The sequence below is a fragment of the Phoca vitulina genome, unplaced genomic scaffold (assembly GCF_004348235.1).
Source record: "Phoca vitulina isolate PV1807 unplaced genomic scaffold, GSC_HSeal_1.0 scaffold1, whole genome shotgun sequence".
Lineage (NCBI taxonomy): Eukaryota > Metazoa > Chordata > Mammalia > Carnivora > Phocidae > Phoca > Phoca vitulina.
This window is the reverse complement of record NW_022589704.1, coordinates 111,326,361-111,353,083: the sequence shown is the minus strand read 5'-3', so window position 1 is coordinate 111,353,083 and position 26,723 is coordinate 111,326,361. Positions and strand designations below refer to the sequence as shown.

Here is a 26,723-nt window from a genome sequence, read left to right as displayed (position 1 = left end):
CATGTACAGTTCAATTGCAGCTCCTATTTTCACATCAAGCCAGCCTCAAACAGTGATCCTCTGTACTGACCTTTCTGATAAAGACATTGTATTACTGTTAATTCAGAGAGAGAGAGAGAAAGGTAATTACTTATAATTATAAACCTGTCATGTGATGTTAAGAGAACCAACATCTCCTCTCTCTCCCTTAATAATATCAGAAATAGATGAGTTTGATGGGCTTCCCATGGTAGGGAGGCAGCTAAGTCTCACTGCATCAACTTTTATTCCCCAAGATTTCCTTAACCTTGGGTAATAAGTATTAATTTTAGTTGCTGGGGCACCTGGGTGGCTCAGCTGGTTGAGCATCCAGCTCTTGGTTTCGGCTCAGGTCATGATCTCAGCCTTGTATCAGCTCATGCTCAGCGGGGAGTCTGCTTGGGATTCTTTCCCTCTCCCTCTGCCCCACCCCAACTCATGCACTCTCTCTCTCTCTCTGGAATAAATAAATAACTCTTTTAAAAAAATCTTTAATTTTAGCTGCCATCATCACTGTGGTCTTAAGAAATGTGGATCCTTTTTTATACTCAAATGAAGACACTCAGCAGTACAGCTGAGACCAGGATAGCTGGTTCAAATAAGAGTTTATTGAAGTCTCAGGAAGACTTAAAAGAGAAACGGACTCAGAAAAAGCATGGCGCTTGGCTATCTGGCTGACAGTGGCTTATAGAGGCTAGATTTGCCCATGGCTGCTGCCGTCTGGAGGCACCATCTTTATACTATCCGCTCAGGATGACACATCATCTGCTCAAAGGCCTGACCCCGCAGAACAAGAATGCTCCCTTCCTGCCTAGTTGGCCTCCTACTGAGTTCCAGGCCCCCACTCATTCCTCCACAGGCACGCACCAAGTGCCCAGCCTGCAACAGTGGCCCAGCACCCATGGTCTATGGGGGCAGACAAGAGATAAACAACAAGCCATTGACAGATAAGTCCTGTGAAGGATAAATGAAGTTCCCCTGAGGAGGTAATGTTTGCTAAGATATGAATGTTGAGAAGGAGCCAGTACCCTGAAAAGCAAAGGAAGAGCATTCCAGGTAAAAGGAACAGTAAGTGCAAAGACCCTGAGGCTAGAAGGAGAAAAAGTAAGGTGGCCACAGTGGCTGGAATGCAGAGACCAAGGGATAGAAGAGATGATAAGAGTTGCAGAAATAGGTCAAGTCAGAACACACAGGGTCTTGCAGGTCTGGCTAACTGGGAAGAGATGCTTCTGGAGGGTTTGAAGCAGGAGCATGACATGGTATGCTTTATATTTTAGAGCTCTTGCAGGCTGCTCTGTGGAATAAGTTAAGAAACTAAAGAGGTCTTCCAAGCACAGTGTGATAGTGGTAGCAGTAAAATAAAGACATGGACAACTTTGACACTTATTCTGGAGGCAGAACCCAGACTTGCTGATGAGTTGGGAGAGATGTTTCTTGATCTGTGTCTCATGCTGGCAATGACCATCTCTTTCCTGAGCACTTCTTCCCACCCACGAGAGCTTATCTCAGAGTTCTCAACCAGACAGCTGCACAAGAATACAGGGGGGACCCTCCTTGCAGAACTGCCCACAATCAGGAACAAGGGGAGGGAAGAGCTGTTCTTCCCAAGGGCAGGAAAGGCTGGAGGCATGGGTAGGATGTGTGCATTCCAGGTATGGAGTAGTTAGGAAAGCAGAGGGTTTCCCCAGACAAGTACAGTAAATTGAGGGAGGAGTCTTCAAGATGCAGATTGGCTGAGTCACCCTTCAGTGCCCATAAACTGAACACCCAACAATACCAGTATTACCTTATGCTTGTACAGAGCTTTGTACTTACCTACAAGGAGAGGAGAAAGTTATCTATGAAGATGCAGGGTCCCTTATGGTACAGAGCTAGGAGCACATGTAGCTTAAGGATGGAGACAGGCCACAGGAAATGGACCCCAAATGCAGGGAAGGGGAGACCACTTTTCCAGCATCAACCCTATACCAGCCGGTGTGTGGCAAGTACCTCTCATTTTACCCTCATTATCATTAATATTTCAGCCACTTTACAACCAGCTCCCTAGGGCTTGGAGAAGTTGGAAGACCAGCGACGCTGGTGGGGGGGGGGGGGGGGAGGGAGCGTCAGCAGCCCTGATCAGCCTGTATCAATCCATATTAGGACTCCCCTCACACATCTTACCTCCAAGACAAAGTCTCCCACTGTTTTCACCTCCCAGATTTTGTATTTCATATAAGTACTTCTTGACTTAACGTTCTTTTTGGAACAGTGGAGGTACTTCACCTTTTAGGCACACTGCAAGAACCCACAGAACTCTCACAAGTGTCTGGAAGGGTCAAAGGAAACAGCAACTTTCTTCCCTAATAATCCCTAACACCCCCCCCCAAAAAAAACCACAAAACCCTGTAATCTCTGGTTCTCTTTCTTGTGCTTTGGGGCTCCCATTTTCATTTGTACTTGTCACTGGGCTGTTCCAGACACTATAAAAATCGTTTGGCGTGGACCATGATTCTACTTTTTATGGTCTCTTAATCACTGCAGAACACCTGGACGACGTACCCTAGGCACGGTACCCTCCTGCAGGCTGGCTGCCAGGAGTGTCCAGGGTGCAGTTCCCCCGCACACCGTGCGTGTGGCAGGGCCAGGGGCTAGAGGCATGTCCCGGCCAAGCGCGCTCCCCCGAGCCAGTGTTCACGGTTGCATGCCAGAGTCACGGCCCCTGGATGAGTGTGGCCTCCCACCTGCGTTCCCGCCCCAGATGGACACAGAGGCGCTGCCCGCAGTCTTAGCTGGATCCTTGGAGAAGAAAAGCAAGCGCCCACCGGCTCTACTCACCACCGTGGCCTTGGGGTGTCCCCTTTTGAGAATGACCCTATCCTAACACACGCGTGCGAATGCTGGCTGCGGGCAGCGGCCCTGCGGGGACCGAGGGTGGCCCGGTGACCCGCGCGCCGCGCCCGCGCCCGCGCCCGCCGCCGCTCCAGGTCTGCGTGCGCGCGTGCGTGAGCGCGTGCCGACCAGGCCCGCGACCCGCACCCGGGTCGCCGCCGCCGCTCTGAGCCCGCCAGGCTGGCCGGGAGCGGGCGGCGAGAGAAGGCGCCGCGCCCTGCCCGGTGGGCGCCTGGCCTCACCCTGAGCCGCGCGCGCCCCGCGCCTGCAGAGGGTCCCCCCGCCGCCGTGGCCGCAGAGCCCGAGCAGGCGGCGGCCGGCCGGGAACCTCCTTAGCGGAGCCCCATGATGTCAGCTGGCCCGGAGCGGCGGCCGTGCGGCGGCGGCGGGGATGGGGCCAAGGACGCCGCGCGATCGCCTGCACGCCCCTCGCCTTCCGACGGCGCTGCCGGCCCCGGCCCGGGCCCCGGCTCGCTCGCCCTGTCGCCCTGCAGCCCTGCCGCCGCAGCGGCCCCAGCGCCCTGGCCCGCGCCGCCGCCCGCGGCCCAGCCGCCCCCGAGCCTGTGGCTGGAGCTCGGGCCCGCCTGCATGAGGGCGCAGCAATGCCCGAGCGAGTCGAGCGGGCAGACGAGCGGCGACCTCGGCACTAGCAGCAGCAGCAGCGGAGGCAGTAGCGCCGGGCTGTCCCCGGGCTCCGACTCGGACAGCAGCGGCGTGGTGTGCGGCGGCCGCGGCGGCAGCGGGGGCATGCGCGGCGCCCTGTCCCGCTCCTGGAGCCTGGAGAGCCTGCGCTCGGCCACCGCCGGTAAGGGCGCCGCCCGCGCCCCTGCCGCTCCCCGCGTCTGTCCTCTCCCGAGCTGCTGCTTCTCTCTCCTTCCCCTCTCGAGACTGTCTTGCCTCCTTTCCTGTCCTCCCTCACTTTTTCTGTTTTTCGTTTCCATCTTCTGGTTCCTTGCTTCCCATTGCTTTGCACTCCTGATTCCTTTTCTTTTCCCTGGTTTTCTTCTGATTTGCCGCCACCACCACCTCCCACCATCCCTGTCCCTTCTTTCACCCACTTTTACCAGTGGGCCACCTGTTACAGCTGGGACCTTGTTGCCCCCACCCCCGGCAGGGCGCGTCGTCAACTGAGAAACTGAGTGCCGAAGGTGAGAATAGAATTTGGTCCTTGATGCTCTGTTTCCCTTCCCCAAACTGTTCTTGACCAATGGCACATGTCTGGCTTTCCGAACTGCAGCTCTTTGACCCTGAGCCCACGCAGAAGGTAGGAGAGGGCTCGCTGGCCAAGGGTGGACAGGATTCAGTGCGTTTGGTCCTGGCTTCAGGACAGGCTCCCCACCCAGAGGAGGGGGTTTGTCTTGGACCCTCTGAAATAAGCAGTGCTGTTTCTCTGAGATAGGATTGCTCTGGGGTCCCCAGGGACCATGTGCTCCCCTTAGTGCCCCCCTTCTGTTCGGAGGACCCAATTCTGGGTACAGATTGAGAGAAAGACTTTGACCCTAAATACTAATTAAGGACGTCCAAAGTGGTTTTATAAATGGTGATGGCCTACCCTTGGTTGGTTGGCAAATGGGATTCTTTATATTTTACTTCTTGCAAAAATTCAACAAGTTATTTTTGAGCCCCTGAAGTGGGAGCTGTAAAGGAAGATAAGTGCTGCCCAGAAATCAGAAATGGGGGGCCAGGGGAGGTAATGCTTGCATTATGCTTATGCATGGTGTAGAGGGTGCAGCCTGGGAGAGCTGCATGGTCCTACCGAGATAGTGGAGGTGGAGGTGAGGCTCTGCGTGTGCCCTGGTCAGAGTAGCGGAGCCAGAGAAGGGGGCATGCAGACAGCAGTTCTCCCCACCCCCCAAAGGCGGAGCACAGCCATGTTGGGGAGTAGAGTTAAAGGCTGGCTTCCAAGGCTGTGAGAGTACCCTTCCTGGCAGATAACAGGGTTGAGACTCTGCTCTAAAGTCGGTGGGTTTGGAAAAGGAAAGTGAAGGGTGCCCAGACCATTGTATTGAGCACTCCATGATTCTCATGTGCTCCGTCCCAAAACAAACACATGAAACTCAGAAAAGTTGGCTTCTCCTCCAAATAAAAGTTTTTTCGGAATTCTACAGCCCTGACTCCTTCCCATCCCAATTCCCTTGAAACTCTCCTTTCCCTCCCTCCCTGGGTTGCTTAAATAGAACCCAACTTGAGAAAAACAAACAAGATAATACTGTAAGTGAGACTTTAAGGAAACTGACAAAGGACGCTCTTTTTTTCTTAGCCCAGTAGCTTTCCTTCCACTTCCAGAGTGAGAAGGCGCACCTGCTCCTCCTCAGCAGTGGCAAACAGGCCCAGAGAAGCTCAAGGAGGTGGCCCTGGTGCCCCCAAGGGCTGCTTTGCCCCAGGGCAGAGCTGAAGCAAATGGAAATGGGAGAGACCCGGTTTGTTAGGTGACCTTGAGATTCAGGGACTCCCAAGAGCACACCGGGGGCACTGAGGCCACCTGGATGAGTTTCAGAGAGAACAGCTGTATGGGTATGAAGGTCTGGGGTGGTGTGTATGTGTGTGTTGGGAGGCGAAGCAAGGTAAAAGCTAAGGCCCAGAAGGCTGCTCCTTGAGGGGCTCAGAGTTGCCCCTACAGTGGGAGGACAGGGTTTAAAGCAACGTGATATTGGAAGAGTTGATGTGAGACCCAGAAGCAAATGCCATGCCCTTCACAGAACACAGGTATTGCTAGGCATACGGACAGCACACTGCCCTTGCTCAGGGGGTGCTGGTCAGTAACCAACCACAGAGACCCAGGGCTTGAAGGCATTTTAAATCCCCTCTTCATCCTCTGCCCTCAGTCCCATCCCTCAACCCTCTACTACCTGCCTTGTTTTGGGGACCCTGTATCAGTTGTATTCAATACTAGATTTGTTACAGGGTGCTGCCATGAACCCTGTAGAATTTTGTGAGTCCATGAAACACATCACAACTGGATTCCTGGAGAGAATTAAGCCCTAATGTCCTAAGACATCTACTCTGTGCAATGCAAGAATTTTCTTCTCTTCTCCTAGAACAGTACTAGCTATTTGCCATCCTTGAGAGGAATTGAGAAAATAGGCACTCAAGTAATACTCTTTGGATTTGTGGTTTAGATGAGATCTGGTTGGAAAGGCTGCCATGGAGGGGGATTCAGTGGGAAGAACAAAGGGAAAGTAATTTGTCGAGCATCTTCTATATGCTCCATGTTACCTGCTTTACCACATAAAAATCCAGTGAGGTAAGCATTATTATCCTACAACTCAGGTGCAGAAACAGGATCAGAAAGTTGCAGTAACTTACCCAAGGTTGCCTAGCTAGGCCATGTCTAACTAGAGCTTCAGGCCTGGATCCGTGTGATTCGATAAGAGCTCTTTACCAGGTTTGGAGGGGAGGCTCCAGTGGAGTGTCAGGTCCAGAAAGAAAAGGTGTGTTGGGATGGAGCGGCGGCAGGGGGGTACATCCTGAAGTAATATCTTGGCTCCTTGCATGCTATTATCTTTATTCAACAGTCATGGCTTTTTTCTAGATCCCAGTTACCCCATTTTCACAATGAAAACATTGAAACCAAGGATCTGACTCCTTCTCTAATCAACTATAAAATTCCATGATTCTAGTCAGAGCTGTTGATTTGGGGTAGATACCCTCCGTGAGTCAGCATTTATTGTATATTGTATTTCTGTTCCGTCTATGACTCTAAGACAAAGCACATGTGTGTTTAATTGAACTGTGTTTCTCTCTTAAGAAAGATTCAGAATTACCAGTAAAAGATCCTTAGCAAACTTAATTATTGTTGTTGTGATTTTTGTAATGGAGTGTATTTGCTAAACATTTTTGTAGTTGTCAGCAAGAACCAGAAAGGCTAGTACTTGAGGCCGGAATTGCAACTTACCTGCAGGGCAGAACATCAGCTAGGGAATCTAGTAGAGAACTGTAGATTCTCCTTATTTCCAAAAGACTTTTTAAATCTTAAATGTCCAATCTTGGCATTTTCCGTTGAAATTTCACTTTTCCTGTTGTGGAGAGGACCTTCCTTTAAGGCAGAATCTGAAAATTAAACATAGTTGACAAGGTGGAATTTCTATAACCCTTCTGTCTGCCCCACTGTCTCATCCCCCCCTAAGCAAGTGCCTGTAGTCTCTGCAGCCCTCAGCTATATTATCACACTGCTGCCACTGGGTTAAGGCTTTTTAAATTCCTATTCTGATGTCTTGTCTGACAGGATTACTTCTCAGTTCAGGCTTCTGGGGTTGACAGTTTTCACTACCTGTGCTATTGCTTGGTTAATGCCATATGACTTCTTGGGAGAGAATGCTTGCTACTTCCACATTCCTCTGCAAGTCCCTGAGGCATTTTTCTGACTCAGGAATCAGACTTTTCAGAAGGCTAGGCCTCTCCCGTAGCCAGACATTTATTTAACACTTGGCATGTTCCAGGCACAGCACTAGGCACTAGAGATGGTAGGCAAACCATACATCTTGCCCTTAAAGAAATGACAGCAGAGTGAGACAGACAGTGACAGTTCATTATAAGGGCTCTGATAGAAGTAAATCCAGTGGGCTGATGCGTCAGGGGTGCCCAAGCCACTCTCAGTGGATGATTCTCTAGAAAGAGGCACAGAGCTCAGAAAAGCTTTTACATTCATGGTTTCAGGCTATTACAGTGGAAGCCTACAGACTAAAATCAACTAAGGCAAAGGGAGCATAGGGGCAGAGTATAAGAGAAACCAGGTGCATACTTCCAGATGTTCCCTCCCATGGAATCCCGTGGGCCATGCTTAGCTCTCCCAGCAACGTTGTGCGACAACATGCAGGAAGTATTGCCAACCAGGAGAGTTCGCCAAAGCCTTGGTGTCCAGGGTTTTTATTGGAGGTCAGTTACTTAGGCATGTAGTGTCCACAAGACTGACCTTGGTAACTTAGTCTCCAAGCTCTCCAGAGGTCACACTGATGCAGTGTAGCCCAAGGCCCCCATCATAAATCACACTGTTAGTATAAAGTGTCTGGGGTGGTTGAAGACCCCAGGTATACAAAGCCACTCTTATCAGGCCAGATATTTCAGGGACTTAGAGTCAATGTCCTCAGAACCAGCTGAAGGCCAGCCCTTCCTTCAAAATGTGTAAGGTTTGTACATCCCCAAGCTTCCCCAAGGAAGCTTAGAAGAGAGGCACCAGACCCTACTTGTTATGAGGGGCAAAGACAGGGAGGGAGGGAGTTAGAGAAACCTTTCAGGATAAGGTACTGCCTGAGTCTTATTGCCTGCAAGTTAGCTGTGTGGTGAGGAGTAGAAAGAGCCTTCACGATGAAGAGCCAACACAAATGCAGAAAGATGTACAAAGGAAGGGAGCCTGTGCTTACTGAGCACCTGTGCTGGGTACTGTGTCAGGTGCTTAAATATGCAGGAATTGCAAATAATACGGAATGAGGAGCATAGCAAGAGATAAGGAAGACCAGGCTGTGGGACTCCATGCTAAGAACTGTGGACTAACAGTTCTTGGAGCCATGGAAAGGTTTTAAGCAGGACATTAATGTGGCCAAATGTTTGCATACTTTCTCTCCTTCTTTATTTTTATTATCTCCTTCTTTATTTTTAAAGTTACACAGTAAAAGTTACTCTTTTTGGTGTATAGTTATAAGAGTTTTGACAGATGTATACAGTCATGTTGCCACCACCATAATCTAAATACAGAAGAGTTCTATTACTCTAAAACATTAATGCTGCCCCTTTGTAGTCACCCCCCTCGCCCACCCCCAGTTCCTGGCCAGTTTGACTATTGCAAGAGTGTCATATCCATGGACTCATATCATACTGCCTTTTGAGGCTGGCTTCTTTCACCTGGGATAACACATTTGAGGTTCCTCTGTGTTTTTGCATGTATCAATAGTTGTTTTTTCCTTTTATTTGCTGAATATTATTCCACCGAATGGATATACCACAGTTGGTCTGTTAGTTCACTAACTGAAGGGTTTTGGGGTTGTTTCTGGTTTTTGTCTATTATAAATAAAGCTACTATGAACATTAGTGTACGAGTCTTTGTATGGACATAAGTTTACATTTCTCTTGGGTAAACACCTAGGAGTAAATTGTGGGATCATTTTGTAAGTATATGTTTAACTATAAGAAACCATCAAACTCCTTTTCAAAGTAGCTACCATTTTCACTCTCACCATCAAAGTATGACAGTTCTCATTGCTCCGTATTTTCTTCAGTACTTAGTACTGCCAGTGTCTCAAGCCATTCTGTTAGGTGTGTGATACCTCATTTGGTTTTTATTTGCATATCCCCAGTAACTACTGATGTTGAACATTTTTTCATATGCTTATTTACCATATGGGTATCTTCTTCTTTGGTGAAGTGCCTGAATCTTTTGCCCAGTTTTATTGGATTATTTGTTTTCTTATTACTGAGTTTTGATGTGAGTTTTACTCATATATTCTGAGTACAAGTGCTTTGTCAGATATGTGATTTGCAAGTATTTTTTCCAGTCTGTGCCTTGTATTTTAGTTATTTAACAGTATCTTTTGCAGAGCAAAAGTTTGTAATTTCAGTGGAACTCAATTTATAACTTTTCTTTTATGGAATATACTTTTAGTGTTGTATCCAGGAACACCTTTTTGAACCTGAGGACATAGAGTTTCCTATGTTTTCTTCTAGACGTTTTTTTTTTTTAAGATTTTATTTATTTATTTGAGAGAGAGAATGAGATAGAGAGAGCATGAGAGGGTCAGAGGGAGAAGCAGACTCCCTGCCGAGCAGGGAGCCTGATGTGGGACTCGATCCCGGGACTCCGGGATAATTACCTGAGCCGAAGGCAGTTGTTTAACCAACTGAGCCACCCAGGCACCCTCTTCTAGACATTTTTATAGTTTTACATTTTATACTTAGATCTTTGATCCATTTTGAGTTAATTTTTATATAGTTTGAGATGAGGGTCAAAGTTCATTTTTTTGCATATGCATGTTCAGTTTTGTAGCACCATTCATTAAAAAGATTATCCTTTCTCCATTGAATTGCCTTTGTACCTTTGTCAAAACTCAACTGTCTATATTTGTGGCTCTATTTCTGGACTCTGTTCTGTTCCACGGATGTAAGGGTCTATCCTTTTGTCCATACTGTTTGTCTTAATTACTATAACTTTATAGTGTGTCTTGAGGAAGGTATGTGAACCCTCTCATTTTATTCTTCTTTTCCAGTATTACTGTAGTTATTCTAATTTTTTTTTGCCTTTCCATTTGCATTTTAGAGTCAGTCTGTCAATATCTACAAAATGTCCTTCTGCAATCTTGACACAGATTGTAATGAATCTGTAAATCAATTTGGGGACAATTGAAATCTTGACAATATGGAGTCTTTCAATTTATGAACATTGTACCTCGGAGCCTAGGAAGCCAAGCCATGGACCACCCACCACTCACCTGCAGTACCTATAGATTTGGATGAATTCTTCCCTTCTAAAAGTTTCCAAAATATCCCAATGTTCCTGAGCCTGCCAGATAGTGACCTTCCTCACTGACCTACAAGTCTGGGAATTCTATAAGCCCCAAATCAGACTAGTTTTTCTAAGAAGGTTTTGTAAGCATTGGCTGCATGAAGTCAACTTAGGTCCTTAAAAAAAAAAGTGTCTGGGTGTATGTCATTAAATTCATATTCTTATATTCGTATTCTTAAATATGACATTCTAGTCATATAGCCAAGTTTCCAGGTATTCCTTCTGTTAACAAGGAGGATAGATTCTTATCGAACCTATGCAAACAATTATGTTGCTATGAAAATAAATAAGAGTACTCAGAGTGTCCAAATTCTGGAGGGGTCAGGCATGGAGAAAAAGGTATAATTAACAAATGTTTCATTTTACAAAAGCATAGTCTACCAAATGGCTGTTTATCATTTAAGGATAATTTAAGAGAATAAAAGCAGTGTTCCTTATGTATCCACAAATTAGAACATTAGAATATTAACAATGTTACAAATAAAACCCACAATCATCCTTCATCAAATCATTCAGTTTAATGTAGTTAATTATCACTCTAGTCTATCTTGGGTTTGTAATTTCTTAAATCCACCTGCTTCTCTGCTAGAGTTTTAGAAATCCAATGTTGGAATCTCAAAGTTGATTATGTGATATCATCAGAACCCTACACCCAAAAGTACCTGGCATAGTCCCTTCCATGGGGTACTGAGACAGTTCTTTGTTGAAGAGGAAGCTCTCAGGCCATTAGCTGTAGCCTCAGAATAAAACAAAAAACTATCTATAGAAGACTTAAAGTGGCTATGGTTAAATTATTACTAATAATTTTAAAAGTGAAGGATCTCATGAGAATTCATAACAAGAGTAGTGTAACAGACAAGGAATTTTGGATGTTTCTGCTATATACAAAACAAGATAATAAAGTCAATCAGAAAATTTCAGACATCATAAACATAATGATTAACTGTATTTTCAAAGAAGATAGTTAACATTACAGCTAATTTATTTAAATGAATGAGCATTATCTCTACATAAAATATTTTCAGATATAATATGTAACAATCCTGACAAAATTTATTATGAATATACCAACCATGTAGTTAGAATATACCAAGAATATCTATGAAGAGGTTGAATAAGTCTGGAGCAGGTCCTAAACATTTCAATCCCCAGTTGAAAACTACTGGCCTACAAAATGCTAGATGCAAATTAAAGAAGTAAAGTTGCAACCAACTTTACATTTAAAAATAAATGAAATCATGATTTATAATACTATATTATTGTCATATGATACCAGACAAAGTAGTACCAGTACTCTGATAAACAGGATCATATCATGGACAGCAAGGACATTGGCAATTCTCTAGGAACTTTCCATATAGCATACATTTTCTGAAATATTTCTGTTAACATTTTACCCATTCATATTTAACCTAGGGAAGGTTAGACATCTCTCCTAATTTGACAGCTCTTCCCATTCAGCTCATCTATGGTAACATATCAAATAAACCTAAATATTTCTAGCACTTGTCTTTTTCACAAGATGAAAAAACAAATGCTTTATGATTTTCCAAACACCTTATAGGAAATCCCAAAGGCAATTTCAGGTTCAAAAGTTATCATTAAAGATTTAATTTTGGAAGGGCAAAATATCAAAAGTTGTCAGGAGATTTGAACACTGATTAAGATAAGATCATGAGTTACTAAACAATACTTGACTAGCTGCTGTTTAACGAATGTGATGATAAAATATTTCCAAAATAAACATGATTGTAAGGAATCTTAGCTCTTTTCTAACTAAGAAAGCTTTGTGATCTGAAGTAATCAGACATGGCAAAGTCAACATAAAACACAATGGTTTTCATAATATACAGAATCTCTGCTGTCTAGGCAAATTACACAGAAAGCAACAGATAATCTTCTACAACTTCTTATGAAGAGCAAACCAATAATCCAAGAAAATTTTGTAATTTTAACAAAGAGACATCCAAATTTTTTTTTGCGTCAGTATAATATTCAATACTACAACTCCTTTTGCAAATCTTATAAAACCTACCAACTCTTTGTCAGCTTTGACCATGACAAGTTGAACTCTTCTCTTACAACTTCTAGTTCTGTCTATATCCCTTACACTTCTCAAAGAGGAAAAAGCAAACACATTTGTTAACAGACCCAATTATATGTATATAGTCTCTCTATAGCATAAAAAATAAGAGCTCTTAAACTCAATGAATGATTCAGTATTCTATCTTATTGGAATAATCTAAATATCTATTGACTATCCATTAGTTAACTCCCAGTTTGAGCGACATAAAAATCTTGGAAATTATCTTCAAGCTAACATACTTACTGTTGAAAGAGGGTTTGTCAGAATAATGATTCAGTTTTGTTAAACACATGTACATTTTTCATAATGGTAAACATTTAGTAGAAGTAATGCTAGCTTATACAAAAGTAAGCCTATATAAGTTTAGGAAGAACATACCCAAGTAGAATAAAAACCTACACATATATTATTTAACTCTGATAATTATTTAACATAGAGAAGACATAGTTCCACTTATTAAGCCAAAGACTTCCTAAATTATCTGAACTGGAATAGTTAAACTGTTTCTGAGGGGTTTTTTCACATTGAAAATATTTGAGGTTCAATTTCCTTACCTTCTTATAATATTAGGAATAGTCAATTATTACAAATGCTAATTTATTTTTAAGGTGATCAGAATAGAGCTCCTTTAAGAGATTTTATAATCTAATTTGGTAACACTATCTGAAGTTATGAAAATATTACATACTTGCACAGTGAGAGGGAAAGTCCTTTCTGAATTATAGACATGGAAACATACAGACACATAAAGAGGTTTATAAGCTTCAGTCGTAAAATTTCAGCCATTTTACAGAAATAAAAAACTCGCCAGTCCAGATATCTACCTCCTGGTGGGCATGGAATTCTTAATTGACTTGAGCTTAAGATAGACAAAGAGACAAACAGAAGACTAACAAACCAGATTCTCTGCCATCTTCACTCAACAGAAACAAGATCTCTATAAAGCATTATCAGTCCCAGAATTTAAGTGAGCACTCAAAAGGAATCAAATTCAAATCCTTACCGTGCTACTGATGGACACAAGTCCAGAGCCCAGGACCATGAGCCCGACACACCATTGTTTCCCCATCACCAGTCGGGAAGGAGAGGCTCATCACCTGGGTGGAGCAAACAGGGATCTGAAGACTGGCCCTGAGACTGTACAAGTCACAGCACCAAAACTACCAATGATAAAGTGCACTGGGCAATTGAGATGGTTTGATTCAGGCTATTGCAACAAGGAGAATGTTCCTTACTGAGGAAAGTCTCAGAGAAGAGAGACAAAACTTGGGGTTTTATTAAACAAGGGAGTCATTGAAGAAGGGCAGAGGTGGTCTTATCTCAGGATATGGGAGAGTGGGGTGGTCCTTTGTATTCTCAGAATACAAAAGGATCACAAAAGGAGGGAGATTTTTCTGTTTTCTGGGAGCACAGGGCTCAGCTGAAGTTCAACATTGTCCAAATTGTTCTTTCCTTTTCTATTTTTAGGAGGAGATTATGTAGACTTGGGATTATTTTTCCTAAAATGTTTAATAGAATTCAACAGTAAATTATCTAGGTCTGGAGGACTTTGCTGTTATGGTCTTCTTTCTTTTTTTTTTTAGTTTTCAGTCAATCTAACTAGAGCCTTGTCAACTTTATTGACTTTCCAAAGAATCAACTTTTGGCTTCATTGACTTTTTTCTATTTTTCTGTTTTTAATCTCATTGATTTCTTCTCTTACCATTATTATTCCCTGTCTTCTGCTTTCTTTGGGTTTTTTCTACCATTTTTTTCCTAATTTCTTAAGGTATAAGTATAGACAATTGATTTGAAACCTTTCTTCTTTTCTCATAGAAGCATTTAAACTTGAGTCTCCCTCTAAACACTGCTTTAGCTATATCTCACAAATTTTAATATGTTTTTATTTAATTAAAAATATTTTTTTAGTTTCCCTTGTGACTTCTTTTATCTATATATTATTTAGATTTTTTTAATTTCCAAATATTTAGGGATTCTTCCAAATATCTTGTATTGATTTCTAGTTTAATTCAATTATCATCAGAAAACATATTTTGTATGATTTAGTTCCTTTAAAATTTTTAAAGCTTGATTTTGTGGTACAGTATGGTTCTATCTTGGTTAATGTTGCATGCAAATTCCATCTTAAAAGATCATTTTTATTTTTAAATAAAGAGAAGAATTAGGAGTCCATTATGAACTGAACTGAGCTGAAGCTCCCAGGCATTGGAGTAACTAAGACAAGCCAAAATGAAGCACCAGTCAAGCCTTTGATCACTCACTGTGATATAATCAAGAAGAGAAAGCATGACTCCCCCCTCAGGGTTTCATTATCCCAAGTATCAGGGCAGGTGGGGAGAATGTTTCACTGCTGAGAGAGGACAGAACGAAAGATTCCTGACATCTTATGGATGGGGCCAGGGGTCAGGAACAGGGAAAGGACAGGAGTACTGGGTACTGAGTCAAAGTGGACAAAAGAATCTTCAAGGTTTCTCTCCTACTTACTATAAGGAGGTCTCTGTGGAAGCACCTGAGTAAGACTTTGGCTGAAGGCCCCCAATAAAGAGGTCTCCAAATAGAGGCACTCTCACTGAGGTAAGTAGTCCAGGACAGACAGGTGTAGGGAAGAAAGATGCTGAGTTAACTTCTGAACATGTTGACAACTTGGGAATCAAACAGTGAAGATCAAATCCCCTTCTTCTGAGTGTTCAAAGAATTAATTGCATTAGTCATGTTTTTATTTGCTAATGCTTTGATATCTTGGGGTCTTGCTGACCGGGAATAAAGCCACTCCCAGGCTACCTCTTTCCTAGCGAGCACTCATCTGAGGCCATTCTTTTCAAATGAAGGCTAACCAATCCAGAGCTCACACTCCCAACCACCTCCTTTATGGGGCTCTTACACTGAGTGCCACTATCCCCTGGCCCTAATCATCCCAGGGTCAGAGACCAGACAACTATAGGCAGCCCCTAGACCCCAGAATCTGCTGAAATTACTCAAACTAGTCACTTCTAAGCCTGGTTACTCCATGTCGCCTTGACTTCCCCACTGAAACCACCCATGTTTTCCCCCACTCCATGTGTCTCCTGCATGGAAACTGTGAGCATTCATGACAGTCATTTCCATGTCCACATGTCTTACCATACCTGATTAAAACAAATCTGGGGTACATTTTAAAACACGAATTTAGGTGATCTGGGCTTCCAGACCTATCAGTTAGGCACCTCTCCACCCACCCTCTGCAGTCAGCAGTTGAACGAACACTGTGCAGATGAGAAAGAAGAAACGCCACTTTAAGGATTTTTCTATGTAGTCCTCACAACCATCCTATTTCATAAATAAGAGAAATGGGAGCTCACAGAGTTTAACTAACTTACGGTGATCACATCACACAGCTGATTGATTATTTTAGAGTTGACCTCAGGTCTATCAGATTTCCATGTTTGCTCCATTCTAGCTGTCTCTCACCTGAGGCTTCTATTTGGTCTCTGCTAAAAAATGAGGAAATTGATGCATAGGGAGCTTGTCCAAGGCCATTAGTGTGAAAGTGAAGCTAGAAACATGTACCCCAGAGTGTGTGGCCTGGAGCACCAGTCTTGAGCAATGTTCAGTGGAAGAGGAATCCATAGATCAAATCAGTTTGAGAAATGCAGGTTAAAATGGGTCAGAGCCCATACTTTTCATATCTGTATGTAGTGCTTTCAAAATTTATTTGACTCCACAATTCTTTGTGTGTGTGTGTGCGTGTGTGTGTGTGTGTGTGTGTGTGTGTGTGTGTGTTATGCTGCTTTTCTCTGCATCCGCTTCCTTCTTAGTGTGCTTAGGAAAGTAGTGCCTTCTGCAGGTTGCCTGGAGCAGCCCACAGTGTCCAAGGTCAAATGTTACAGTCTGTTCTCGTAGAGAGGGCAAGCGTCTCTCATTCCCAGTTTGAGATCCCTTGAGGAGGATCCCGATTGCCTTAATGTGTGCAATCATCTGAAGCCAGCACAATCATAATTCCCTATATGAGCCAGACAGACGTTCCAAGAGGTATGTACATCAGGGAGTTCCTAGTCTCATTAAAAAGCTACTATTTATACACAAGAAGCAGTGGAGACACTGTTGCTAGAAAGCATAGCTCAGACACCACTGCTAAGGAGGCTGAAGGGGCGAGGTTCCTGTGCAGGCTGGCGAGGGTGGCTTTGAGAGGTTTGTGCTGGACAAGTGCAGTAGCTCCATGCTCAGGAGGCAGAAGGGGGCTGGCGGGGAATGCAATATAGAGCTCAGGACCTCTGCTAGCAACCTCAGGGCCTGCTGGTATGGAGCCCAGCAAAAAGACTCTCCTTATGGACATGCTTCATTTCATCAGGGCCTCTGCCTCCTTTTCAGGTTGCAGCCATCTGCCCCAAGAGAAAAGAATTTTAAAGGCACTAGATGTGAGGGACAGGTGAAATTTGGGGGAAATAATTGGCAGTAAGTGCCTAATAATTGTTTGCAAGTACCTGTTCTCCCAGTGCATCCCTTCATCTGGCTTCTCCTTTCTCCTGCTTCAGGCAACTCAGCAGACTTTGAAGCAGTCTTCTCTCCCTCCCTCCCTCCCTCAACACTGTCTGCAGTGCCTTGGGTGCCCTACCCCAGGTGGTCTGCATTGATGGAGAGATGAAGTCGGGAAGAGCACTTCCCTGGCCCTGAAGCAGTCTTGAGCAGTCCCAAGCCCTTCTGTGTCTTGTCACATCTCACCCACATCACGAGTAGATCGGCTCTCCTGTACTTCCTATAGGGCTTTCTTTACATATGTCTGCCATGGTGCTCTAGCAGCCCCATGACCATGGGCGCGGGCAGACGGTGAAGGGGCACTGACCTCGCCCTGCAGGCCCAGGACACAGCCCAGGGCGCAGAGTGCAGCCCAGGACTACACTGCGCCATCCTGGCCCTGGACACATCTATGCAGGGCCACAGGGAGACAGTTCTGTGAGGTGACAAGGCAACCAGCTTTCCCAGGGTCTGGAAGGAGCTATTCAAGAGCCCAACATGATGGTGGATCTTGTTGTGTGCCATGACTTCCACATTCTCACAGGGGTCCCACGCCGAGAGCCTGCAGACCCTCAGCAGTGGGTGTTATGAGCTGTGTCAAGGCCACGTTGGCTGTGGGGTTTTTTTAAAGATTTTATTTATTTATTTGGCAGAGAGAGAGAGCACGCACAAGCAGGGAGAGTGGCAGGCAGTGGGAGAGGGGAAGCAGGCTCCCCCCTGAGCAGGGGGAGCCCGATGTGGGACTCGATCCCAGGACCCCGGGATCATGAGCTGAGCTGAAGGCAGTTGCTTAACCAACTGAGCCACCCAGGTGCCCTTAGCTGTAGGTTTTAATGGAAAAGCAGCTTGTGAATGTAGTGAAAGATATGGATTAGTATTCTATGTATCAAATCTGATCTTCTGATGTTTTAAAAAGAAATAGCCAATGGGCGGTACTGGAGGATTGTGAAGGACACTGGACTTGGCAGCCACATAGACTAGACACTGGGTTTGGATCCCAACTGTGCCTCTTGCTGTGACAAGCTGACAAGTGACCTAATTCTCTGCCCTCAGGTTTGTCATCTGTAAAATCAGAAGCATGAGATGATCCTGAGGGTTTTCATGAGGAATGAAGGCAGTAATGTGTGTAAAGTTTCTAATTAACTGCCTAGCACATAGACACGTAGACACTAGGTGCTCAATAAATGTATGGAATGAATGACTGAATTTCTTTTTTCTTTTTTTTAATACTTAGTGTTTTGTTTGGCTTTCTTTTTTTATTATTATGTTCAGTTAGCCAACATATAGTACATTAGTTTTTGATGTAGTGTTCATTTTCTGATAGAAAAACAAGTCAAGTAAGTCCACCGTGGATGAGATCTGTCTGTGCCCCAGGAGTACCCAGGGAGCCTGGCCAGCCACCTGGACCGCGGGCTCGGGCAGGTCACCAGAGGAGGCGTTGACAGCCCCGAGGGCTGTCCCAGGGCTCTCACAGGAGTCTGCCTCAGATTGGAAGCTTCCTGTTGGCCTTGGATGACCAGGACTCACAGTTCCAGAGCTGCATCTGTGTAGGTAGTCTTTCATCCCCGAAGCATCTCAGGCCTGGTTACTGCAGGGTAGAAATTAGGATCACCTGTGCGTTGTGATAGATGGACACAGAGAAATGAAATTGGATCTGGGGTTCAGGAGATTTAAGAATTAACTCTTAATTGACTTTTATTATTACAAAAGCAATGTATGTTCATTATAGAATTTTTTTTGAACAATCGCTCATAATCTCCTAACCAAGAAACCATTGCTATTAACATTTTGGTGTATATTTGACCAATCATTATTCCATGTGTAAACTTTTTTATTAACAAATAGAGCCCCTACTATATGTTTTGTCTCAGGACATGTTTTTTTTTTCCTCCACTTTTTTTCCTCCACTTGTGGCTTCTTTGGATGTCATTAAACATTCCTATTATTTTCATGGCTACATTTTATTGACATGTCATAATATTTTTAGTTAATATTTTATTGTTGAGCATTTAGGTCTTGTTTATAATTTTCTAGTGTTTTAAAACTAAAACACTTAATTGGTATCCTCCACATATCTTTGTATACTTCCCTGATTATTTTCTTAAGCTAACCTTCTAGAAATAGATTTGCTGAGTGAAAATGTACATAAAATTTGAAGGTTTCTGCTAAGTTTGAATTAAATTTTGATTGCAATTTTATTCACCTTGCTACAAATCCCTGGAACAGGATTATCCTCTATAATTTCAATAGTATATTAGAGCTGATACATATGTTAGGAAACCACACTACATCATAAATAAGATATTTTATAAAATACTTAATAGAAGCACATTTTATTTTTAGCAATGAACATGACTATGATAAAAAAAAAAATCTGAGAATGGATAAGCATAAAGGAATAGGACAAAATTGCCCATAATCTCTTTTCCCAATTAGATTTCTTCTTAACATTTCAGTATTTTCCTTCCAGATTTTTTTTTCTATGCATTTAAATGCAACTGAGATCATTCTATATCCTTCATTCGGTACTTCTGCTAGTGTGATTTATGTGTAGTAAAGTGTGCTTGGCCTGTCTCCATCAGCCTTTCCATGACAGGGCACAGGTTTTGTCCCTCCTTGTGGCCCGACATCACACAGCACTGTCACAAATACCAAGCAGATGCTCTATACAGACCTTCTCTGAACGGATTTGAGAGTCAGGAAAAGCAAAGGTAAAATTAGTCTTGTGACCATATGGGCGGGGAATTACTGCCATATAGTTAAGCCTCAGAGCCTCTGCCCTTCCAGGATTAACTCACATTGCTGCTTCTCAGAAGTCAGGAGAAAAATGGTTCCCTGTACACAGATCCCTTCGAACTTCGGTCAGCAAACACAGTGTGGACAGTGATCATTTCCCCTACACACTGCCACACTACTTTACCTGGGGCTTCCTAACCCCTGCTGCGTGTGGGGATCCATTCAGATTTGCAGCTTTGCAATCTAGAGATGTTTAGGACCTCGGCTGTGGTTTCAGATAAGCTTTTAGAGTTTGACGCATTCCAGAAAAACATTTTATACATAAAATCAATTGATGTCATGCAGACATAGGTCAGCCTTCTTCAGATGAGTGAATTGCTATTGAGAAAAATATTCTGAATGGCCAAGGACTAAACAGTAAACTCTTTCTGCTTGAATATTTTTGCATTCTTATCCTAAATCCACTTCTTCCCCGTCTTTAAGTGAGTCTAGAGACTTTAATCTTTTTCTTTGTTAAATATCAGCAGATATTAAAGAAGTTTTTGTAATGAAGTATACCTAGCATGGGCTTCAAGGTCAGACCCACCTGAGATTAAGCCCTGGCTCTAGCCCTGGTGAACTGCTTGGCTTTGGGCAGGTTATCTAATCTGGAGCCTGAATTTTCTCATCTCTAGAATAGGACTAATGATACTTCATTAGTTGAAATATTGAATGCAAAGTTCTTAATACAGTATTTGGCACGTAGTGGATGCTTAATCAGTGTTTGATATTTTCTTCTGCTTTCCCTAAGAACCATCATCAGTGGTTGTGATCTAAGACTGAAGTTACCATCCCAGATATCAGCACCATGGCCAAGAGCTGTGGGAGAAAAGGCATAGGAAATTAGTACATAAATAGTGAACTCTAGATATTAACTGGTTACATTTTTTTAACAAATCCTTAATAGCAGTTAGTTTTATTATCTTTATTTTTTTGGTAAAGATTTATTTATTTATTTATTTATTTAAGAGAGAGCATGCTTGAATGGGTGGAGGGGAAGAGGGAGGGGGGAGAGAAAGAGTCTCAAGCAGACTCCCTGCAGAGCACAGAGCCCCATGTGGGGCTTGATCTGACAACCCTGAGACCATGACCTGAGCCTAAATTGACAGTCAGATGCTTAACCAACTGAGCCACCTAGGCACCCCTATCTTTATTTTTTTCTAATGAAATTGACTATATCCAAAATTTAAGCTTCTCTCTGCGTAGCTCAATTCTGTTTCTTTTTATCTCTGTGGCTGGGGGGAGAGTATGTTTGTAAACAGTTTTAAAAGGGGTGTAAAACATCCTTGGGTAGAAGTGTTTTGGGTGTTGGTAAAAAAAAAAAAAGTGTTTTTTTTAAACATGCACCAATCTGATATTTTCCATGATTTCTCTGTTAAAATTGAGATTTAATTTCTTATTAGCTTCTTGATGAGTTTATAGTCTTAGAAGCTTCTCAGGTAATGTTTTATGTAAAGATAAAATTACAGCTTCCAGTTCTGCCAGATGGTAAGCTGAGATAAGCTGAAAACTTATTTGCTGTATACCTTTCAATATGCTGGGTAAAATACAACAAAAATTACCTTAACTGCAATGGAAGAGAGCTTCCAGGTGCCAGCATCAGGAGGCTCTGAAGATGAGAGTTGACTGTCGCACACTCTGACACTATAGTTGATGAGGAAAAGAAGGGTATTTGCCTGAAATCATGGCAGCTAGAGTTGTTTCCACTTGGGAATAGAAGATCAGGCCGTGGGCCTATGCAAGGCGGGATGGAAATAAAACCCTTACTCAAAATGGAGGCCCTGTAAGAGCTATACTATCATTGGGAGGGTGGATTTTTTAAAATTCCACTCAACTCTTCCTATCTCTGGGTTCTGGGTCTGTGTAAGGAAAAAAAAAAGACTCTCCTTGAGAATTTGAAATTTTGGGCCTATACCTTACATGGATATAGGGTTCAAATTTACATCAACTCATGCAGTCTGAGAACCTACAAATTGGGAAATCACCTAAAAATCAGTTCCTATTTAGTGATAACTCAGGGCATTTGAGAAACAATCATATATCTAAAGGTGTTCCAAAAGGGAAAAAATAGTATAAGAAACAATATTTGAAGGATTCATGGCTACACATTTTCTAAAATAGATGAAAGAGATGAATCTTTAATTCAACAGTCACAATAGGCTGCTCATCATAGTGAAACTGCAGAATACCAAAGATAAGTAGGAGATACTAAAAGCAACCAAACAGAGAGAAACCTTTAGATTATCTACCCTAGAATGATATTAGATTGAAAGCCTACTCAGCAGTAACAGTAGAAGCCAGAAGAATAATAACTTCAGGAATAACTTCCAAGTACTTCAAAGTGCTAAGAATTCTTTACCCAAATAAAGAGTAAGATTAAAATAAAGACATCAAGGCCTTTCTCTTTTCTAATGCAAGCTCAAGCCTATATATTTTCCTCCAAGCAGATTAAGTTACATTCTAGAGACTTTTATGTTGTTTTCATTGTCATTCAGTTCAAAATATTTTCTAATTTATATCTAAATTTCTTCTTTGGCCCATGGGTTATTTAGAAGTGTATTATTAATTTATAAATATGTGTGGATTTTCTAATTAACTTTTTGTCCTTAATTTCTGATTTATTTGCATTAAGACCAAAAAAATTGCATGATTTCAACCCTTTTGAATTTGTTTAAACTTGATTTTCATAGTGTTTTATATGTACTTGAAAATAATGTGTATTCCTTGTTGAAGGCAGTATTTGTCAGTAAGTCAAATCTTGCTGTATCTGTTTGTCTGCTAGTTCTCTCAGATGCTTAGAAAAGAATGCTTAGATTTTCCACCAGGATTTTTAATGTTTCTACTTGCTTTATATATTTAGGGGCTACATAATTAGGAACATACAAATTTAGATTTGGGTTATATCTTCCTTAAATATTACCTTTTGTTATTATTAAATGTTTCTCTTTATCTCTGATAATGTGTTTTGCCTTAACATCTACCTTCATATAAATAGAGCTGCATTAGCTTTCTTTTGGTTAGTATTTTCATGGCATTTCATTTTCCATTCTTTTAACCTTTCTGTTAGTTTAGACATTTCTCTTATAAATAGCAAGTTAAGTGGGTTTTTAAATCCAGTCTGAAAACCTGTGTTTTAATTGGAATATTTAGTGAAGCATAATTAATAATATATTTAGTTTTAAATCTACCATCCTAATAAATGTATTTCATTTGTCCCATCTATTTTGAGTTGCTTTTTACTCCTTTTTTTTTTTTGCCTTTTTAGGACTGACTGTTTTTTTCCTTTTTTAAAATCTTCTGTTAGCTTGGAAGTTATAAATGTTATTATTCTTTTAGTGGTTATCCTAGAGATCACATCATAAAACCACCTTCATCTTATAAAAGCCTAATATGAATTAGTACTTTTAACATCTTTCTTAATAATGTAAGGACCTTAGGGGCTCCTGGGTGGCTCAGTCGTTAAGCGTCTGCCTTCGGCTCAGATCATGATCCCAGGGTCCTGGGATCGAGCCCCGCATCGCTCCCTGCTCGGCAAGAAGCCTGCTTCTCCCTCTCCCTCTGCTTGTGTTCCCTCTCTTGCTGTGTCTCTCTCTGTCAAATAAATAAATAAAATCTTAAAAAAAAAAAATAATGTAAGGACCTTGGAACATTTAGTACATTTGTTCCTCTACTGACTTATATTTTAAGTTTCTGTATATTTTTTCTATGTATTTTTAAGTCAACAAGACATTATTGTTTTGTAGAGTCAATGTTTATTTATATTTTCCCATATATTTACATTTTCATTGCTTTTCATTTCTTCCTGAATCTCCAGTTTCATATCTAGGATACTTTTCTTTCTGCCATGATAAACATGCCTACTTTAAATCTCTATGCCTAGTTTATACCCCTTCATTTTGGGGTATAAAATTGGTACTTTGAAGATACCATTACATTGTGTTCTAATTCCCATTGTTTCTATTGAAAAATCAACTGTTTTACTTTTTGCACCTTTAAAGTCAATCTGTCTTCTCCCCAGGCTCCTTATAAGGTATTCTCTTTGCCTATGGTTTTCAGCAGTGTTGCTGATGTGCCCAGATGTAGATTTTTTTTTCTTTTTTTTTTTTTTTTTTTTTAGTTTATTACTCAGCTTAGGGTTTTATAGAGCTTCTTAAATTTATGGCTTGATGTCTGTTTTCTATTTTGGAAAATTCAAAATTCTCAAGCCATTCTTTTTAAATATTGCTTCTAGCACACTCCCTCTCACTCTCATCTCCTGAGGCTGTAATTACATGTAGACCTTCTTGGTGGATTTGCAGTCTTTTACCTTCTCTTCTGTGCTTTCCATCTTTTTGTCTCTGCTTTATTCTGAGTATTTTTATCTGGCCTACCTTCTCTATTCAGCTGTATCTAATTTTCCGTTAAACCCATTCACTGAGTTCTTGATTTCAGTTACTGAATTTTTTAGCTCTAGGGTTTCCATTTGTTTTTGTTGTTGTTTTTATAGTTTTAACTTCCCTGCTGAAATGGTCATTCTTGCCTTTTACCTCCTTGAACCTATTAAGTATGTTAATTTTAAGGTCTCTATCTAATAATTCCATTCTCTGGATTGCCTGTGGGTCTGTATCTGTTGAAGTTATTTCTTTTGTTCATATTGCCTTTCCTCTACATGTGCCTGGTTATATTTGGTGATGAGCAGAGTATTTGCAGAATTGTTTATAGAAATAATTTTTGGTTTAGGATGATATTATCTTTCTGAAAAGCAAATTTCTATTTGCTTCTGCCAAGTAAGTCTAGGCACTAGCAATTAGAGTTACCTTGGTCCAGTTTCAAATTATTCAAAGCTCAGCCAAGTCCTGCAAAGGACCTATCTATTATTAACCTATCCAGACTCCTGGGATATAGTCCTATAGAGTTCCAACACAAGGATAGACAACCCCCTTACCCCCTCTGGTAGCCCTTGCATCCATTTCCTCCCCTCTAGCCCCTTGAGGTTTTCTAGACCCTCAGCGATTCCTCTGTTTTATCAGGAATCAGTACCCCTCTTCCCCAGGGAAATGAAGCCATAAACACTTGGCTTCTTTGCTTGAGCCTGTTTTTCTCTGGATCTTGACCTTGTTGTTCATATCTTAATCACCTTTGCATGTCTTGAAGCACATGTGTTTCATATTTTGTCTAGTTTTTCTAATGGCTCCCCATAAGTGGATTGTTTGAATTATGGTCTGCTATTACCAGAAGAAGTCCCTTATCATATTTTTAAGATCTGCCTATGTTGCTGTGTATATGTTTAGTCCTTTGATTCTCACTGTAGTCTATTATGAGCATTTACTGCATTTTACCTATTATTCCAGTGATAAACACCTAGATTGCCTTCACTGACTGTTTCCACAATTAGTACTACAAAAAAATATATAGCATTGTGTTTCCTTATAAACTGTGTGGAAATTTGGGGTAACATCTATCCAGGAAGAGATTGCCAGAACATTGGGAATACCTGTATTTATTTTAATTAAGAGCTTCCAGGTAACTTGTCATCAATCCAGGGTGATTGCATCAATATACTTTCCACCAACACTATCCCCACACTGTCACCAAAACCTGGCATGTTCCAGCTCCCTAATTTCCATCAAGTCTAATGGAAATAAAATGATATCAAAAGTTTAATTTGCATTTTTCAGTTAGTTTTTCTATTGGATTTCTGTCCTTTTTCTCATTGATTTTCAAGAGTTCCTTTTGTTTTTAAATAATATCTTTTTTTAGATACAAATATTACAGATATATTCTCAGTCTGTCCTTTAACTGTCATCCTATTCATAGTGTCTTAATTGATCAATATTGCTGTTTATGACTTGTGCTTTGTACTACTATTTAAAAAGTCACTGCATGATCTCTTCTGTATTATGAGCTTTTAATTTTACATTTTTACCATTAATTGGTAAGTCTTTAAATCATCTGGAGCCCACTTTTGTATAATGTGTTGATAGGGATCCAGGTTCATTTTTCTGTATATAATCAGTTTTCCCAACACTAGCTATTGACATTCTACCTTTTCCTCTTTTTTCATTTCTTTTCACTTTTAATAAATTCCTATTTTTTTAATGCGTTACTAACCAGATTTTTGAGTTTTATCCCCCTAATCCTACTTTTCCCAAAATCCAGTGGTTTTTGTTGTATGATTTTACATAGCATAGTGATTTTTAGGAATGCATATGTTGCATTATAGAGCTACATGTATTTGGAAATTTCCATAATAAAATATTTTTTAAATTTTTAAATAAAAATGTAAACCAAATAAGTTCTTTTTTATTTCAATTTTGTTAAAAGTGTTTTTGTGTAAGTCAGCATTAAACATTTTAATATGCTTTTCCAGAATTGATTGAAATATCTTTTCAATTATTTCTCTTTTTTGTCTGTGATCTGGTGAATTTTACCAATAGATTATCTCGTGTGGAACCATCCTTGCATTTCTGGATAAACCCCTATTTAACCATGATGCATTATTTTTAATGTACTGTTGTATTTGTTTAGCTAATATTTTATTTAGGGTTTTTGCATCTACTTTCATAAAGGAGATCTGACCCTTATTTGTTGTTGTTGTTGGGTTCCCTTATTTGGTTTTGAATCGTAGTTATACTACCATCAAGTTGAGGAATTTTTGTTCTTTTTCTGTTTTCTAGAACAACTTGTGTAAGATATGAATGAACTGTTCTTTAGAAGCTTGATAGCCTTTAATCTGGTCTGGGGTGCCTGGGTTGCTCATACAATTAAGCGTCTGACTCTTGATCTCAGGTCAGGTCTTGATCTCAGGGTCATGAGTTCAAGCCCCATGTTGGGCTCCACGCTGGTAAGAGATCCTACTTTAAAATTGCATGGAGCACTGGGTGTTATATGCAAACAATGAATCATGGAACATGGTGACTAGTATAACATAATAAAAAAAATTATAAAAAAAATAAATAAATGAAAACAATGAATCGTGAATCACCACATCAAAAACTAATGATGTATTGT

General features: G+C 41.5%; 1 protein-coding gene across 4 annotated transcripts in view; it reads left to right on the top strand.

Moving 5' to 3' along the window:
• The window catches only part of ARHGEF4 (Rho guanine nucleotide exchange factor 4), a 253,022-nt gene that overhangs the window by 163,939 nt on the left and 62,360 nt on the right, over positions 1 to 26,723 (top strand). The window contains exon 1 of one of the 4 annotated variants that reach the window (XM_032412874.1): positions 3,463 to 3,694. The exons of the other annotated variants lie outside the window; for them this stretch is intronic. Coding sequence (XP_032268765.1) covers positions 3,478 to 3,694 — 217 coding nt within the window. The 5' untranslated portion in view covers positions 3,463 to 3,477. Of the gene's footprint in view, positions 1 to 3,462; positions 3,695 to 26,723 lie in introns of those variants that run through there. 4 annotated transcript variants of the gene reach the window in all.